At 55.3% G+C, this 2,970-nt stretch overlaps 1 protein-coding gene across 1 annotated transcript in view; it reads right to left on the bottom strand.

The window, feature by feature from the left end:
- Nucleotides 1-654: 654 nt before the first annotated feature.
- The window catches only part of LOC104275453 (protein-arginine deiminase type-1-like), an 8,349-nt gene continuing 6,033 nt past the window's right edge, over nucleotides 655-2,970 (bottom strand). The window contains 6 exon segments of the mRNA XM_009871417.1: nucleotides 655-742; nucleotides 744-805; nucleotides 901-1,008; nucleotides 1,886-2,000; nucleotides 2,313-2,416; nucleotides 2,491-2,666. Of these exon segments, the coding sequence (XP_009869719.1) occupies nucleotides 655-742; nucleotides 744-805; nucleotides 901-1,008; nucleotides 1,886-2,000; nucleotides 2,313-2,416; nucleotides 2,491-2,666 (653 nt within the window).

Below are 2,970 nucleotides of genomic sequence, written 5' to 3'. Positions count from 1 at the left end.
TCCCCGTCTGGATTCGTCCCCGTTGTTATTTCTCTGGGAAAAATAACCTCCTTTGTGGAGGATTTTGTGCCGGATGCTGTTGTTCCCCCGAGGTTGCCTAGCACTGCCTGCCTGGAGCTAAACAATTTCCAGTTATTCAGGATTTTACCCTTTCCTGGATTCCTCTGCTTTTCCTTTTAATAGAGGAAAGGAGGAAAAAACAGCCTGGATGTGTACGGTGTCGTAGAACCAGCACAAAAGCACTAGTGGACTGGGAGAAAGCAAAAATCAGAGCGGTGGCAGGGTTTTGTAAGGCATGAAGGAATAACGACGCAGCTCGCAAGTCAAACTGGATGAAAACCAGCCCCAAATTCCCATTTTGACAGGAACTAGCCCCCAAAATTTCCTCTCCAAAGGGTGCAAAGCCTTTCTCGTGCCAGGGGTGGGTTTTGGTGCTTCCCTGCAGCGCGGAACCTCACCAAGGCAGGGGGCTGCCGATCAGGATGCGGCCCAGGGGATACTCCTTCCCTCGCACCGTCACCGGTCAAACTGGATGAAAACCAGCCCCAAATTCCCATTTTGACAGGAACTAGCCCCCAAAATTTCCTCTCCAAAGGGTGCAAAGCCTTTCTCGTGCCAGGGGTGGGTTTTGGTGCTTCCCTGCAGCGCGGAACCTCACCAAGGCAGGGGGCTGCCGATCAGGATGCGGCCCAGGGGATACTCCTTCCCTCGCACCGTCACCGGCGGGGTGGACGGCCTTTTTTTTTTCCAGGCTGGTGACGGCTTTCCTGGGAGGTTCACGGGTGACGTAGCCAAAATCAGGGCCCTAGGGAAGAAGGGGGAGCAGTGACAGGGATGCCCTGGGAGAGGGATTTCACGTGTGGGGAGAGAAAAAGGGGAGTTGGCAATGCAACAACGCACCAGGATCTTTTTAAAAGCAAAATCCTTCAAGCCTCTGTTCCTGGGCGAGTCAAAGACGACAGGGAAGGTCTTGTGCGGTGCTTCCACGTAGCCGAACTCCAGCTCGTCCTGTTGTGGGAAGAGGAGGAGGAGGAGGAAGAGGAGGAAGGTTCCTGGCAGGGCAATTGATATCTCGGTGAGGTGTGCGGTGAGGGTGGAGCAGGAAATGGAGCAAAGTTTGCAAAGTCTGGCTGGTGCCCTGAACCCCAAGGGAGGGTTAAACCAGCACAGGTCACCCCTGGTGAGGCAACACGTGGCCACAACGGACAAGGAGGACAGAGCTGGGGCACATCCAGCCAGCACACGCCGTGTCCTCCTGGACCTGTGTGGTCCCTCTTGTCCCCCTGCAAGGTCCCTCTCGCACTGGGACCCCTTTTGTAATGGCCTCTAGGGTCCCTCTTGCAGTGGAGACCCTCTTGTGGAGCCTCACGGGGTCCCTCTTGCAACAGGGTTCCTCTTGTAACGCCCCCCAGGGTCATCACAGAACGGGTTGGGTTGGAAGGGACCTTAAAGATCATCTCATTCCAACCCTCCCACCATAGGCAGGGCCACCTCCCACTACCACCCAGCCTGGCCTTGATTATTTCCAGGGATGAGGCATCCACAGCTTCTCTGGGCAACCTGTCCCGGTGTCTCGTCTCTCTCAGAGTAAAGAACTTGTTCCTAACGTCTAACTTAAATCTGCCCTGCTCCAGTTTAAAATCATTGCCCCTCGTCGTGTCACCACACGCCCTTATAAAAGGGTCCCTCTCGCAAAGGAGCACCTCGTTGGGTCTCCAGACAACTGTCTGTGCTGGTGTCCACCAGCAGCAGCATTTTGTTGTGCTTTAGCTCCCGGTTGCCTGGTTCACCTCATAGCATGTGGGTGCTTCTTCAAGCAGCTCAGCTAATCCCTCCCGGGGGCCCTAGGAAAGCAGCCGCGTATCAACAAGCCCTCATTGATGACCTGGATCCAGCGGTCGCTGCGGGTTTCCACCTCGGAGCAGATGGTCAGCTTGCAGTTGGCTTTCTTCATTTGCCCTTCAAGAAAAACTTCATTGGAGTCTGAGCCCCGCTGGATGCTGGAGAGAGAGGAAGAAGGGGACACTGTGAGCAGCGATTCATGAGAAAAACCCCCAACCTTAACGCTGCAGCTCATTCCTCCTTCCTAAATGTGACGGGCAATAGTCCTGCATGAGGTTAGACCCAGCAGAGGGTCCTCCAGCCCTTCTCCTTGGGGTTGCAATGAGCTCAGCAGTGCCAAATATTGCCTCCAGCATAACATCCATAAAGCTTGGCTCACCCTACAGCTGCTACACAGCAAAGAAAGGTCAAAGATTCCTCCTCAGAGAGTCCCCCAAGGCAGGAGAGCAGTGGGGTGAGGCCCCTCCTACCTGCAGACAAAAACCTCTAGAGGCTGCTGCGTGTTGGGCGTCATGATCCAGGGCGCCACGCGGAAAACCACCGTATCTGTGAAAATCGGAGTGCCCGGCGAACTCTGTGGAGAGTAAAAACCAGTTGAAAACTCCACTGTTGGGGGACTTCGGAGGGGATTGGGCAAACCCCACGTACCTTATGGGGGGTCTCCAGCAAGCTGGCGCTGAAGGACACCAATCCGGAGAAGCCCATGTCAGGGAAAGCCAACCCTTCAACGTAGAAGGTGTTTTCTCCGCTGCCGACATGGTCCAGCACATAGGAGAGCTTGTCCGGCCCCAACACGGGTTTGTAGTGGGTGTGTGAGTCACTCCCTGGAGAAGCACCAAAATATTCAACCCAAGATGAGGTGACCAACCCGTCCACCGGGCTGGAAGGAGGCACCGGCGAGGAGGTGGCTGATGCCAACGCGGTTCGCAGAGGAACGGGTGTGCCTCCTTCTTCTCTGGGGAAACACACCTGATCTTCCTCGTACAAAGAGGACTCTGTACCCTCAGGTCCAACCCTTTCAAGGTGCGTGGCTCGAGTTAAGGATCTAATGATATATTTGGCTTCCCTGACCTGATTTTCGGCGGGGAGCTGCCGGGGGTCCAGCTGCCGGCGTGTTCAAAGGGGAAA

The sequence above is a fragment of the Apaloderma vittatum genome, unplaced genomic scaffold (genome assembly GCF_000703405.1).
Source record: "Apaloderma vittatum isolate BGI_N311 unplaced genomic scaffold, ASM70340v1 scaffold8146, whole genome shotgun sequence".
Lineage (NCBI taxonomy): Eukaryota > Metazoa > Chordata > Aves > Trogoniformes > Trogonidae > Apaloderma > Apaloderma vittatum.
The sequence above is the reverse complement of the archived record's forward strand: the minus strand, read 5'-3'. Positions and strand labels throughout refer to the sequence as shown.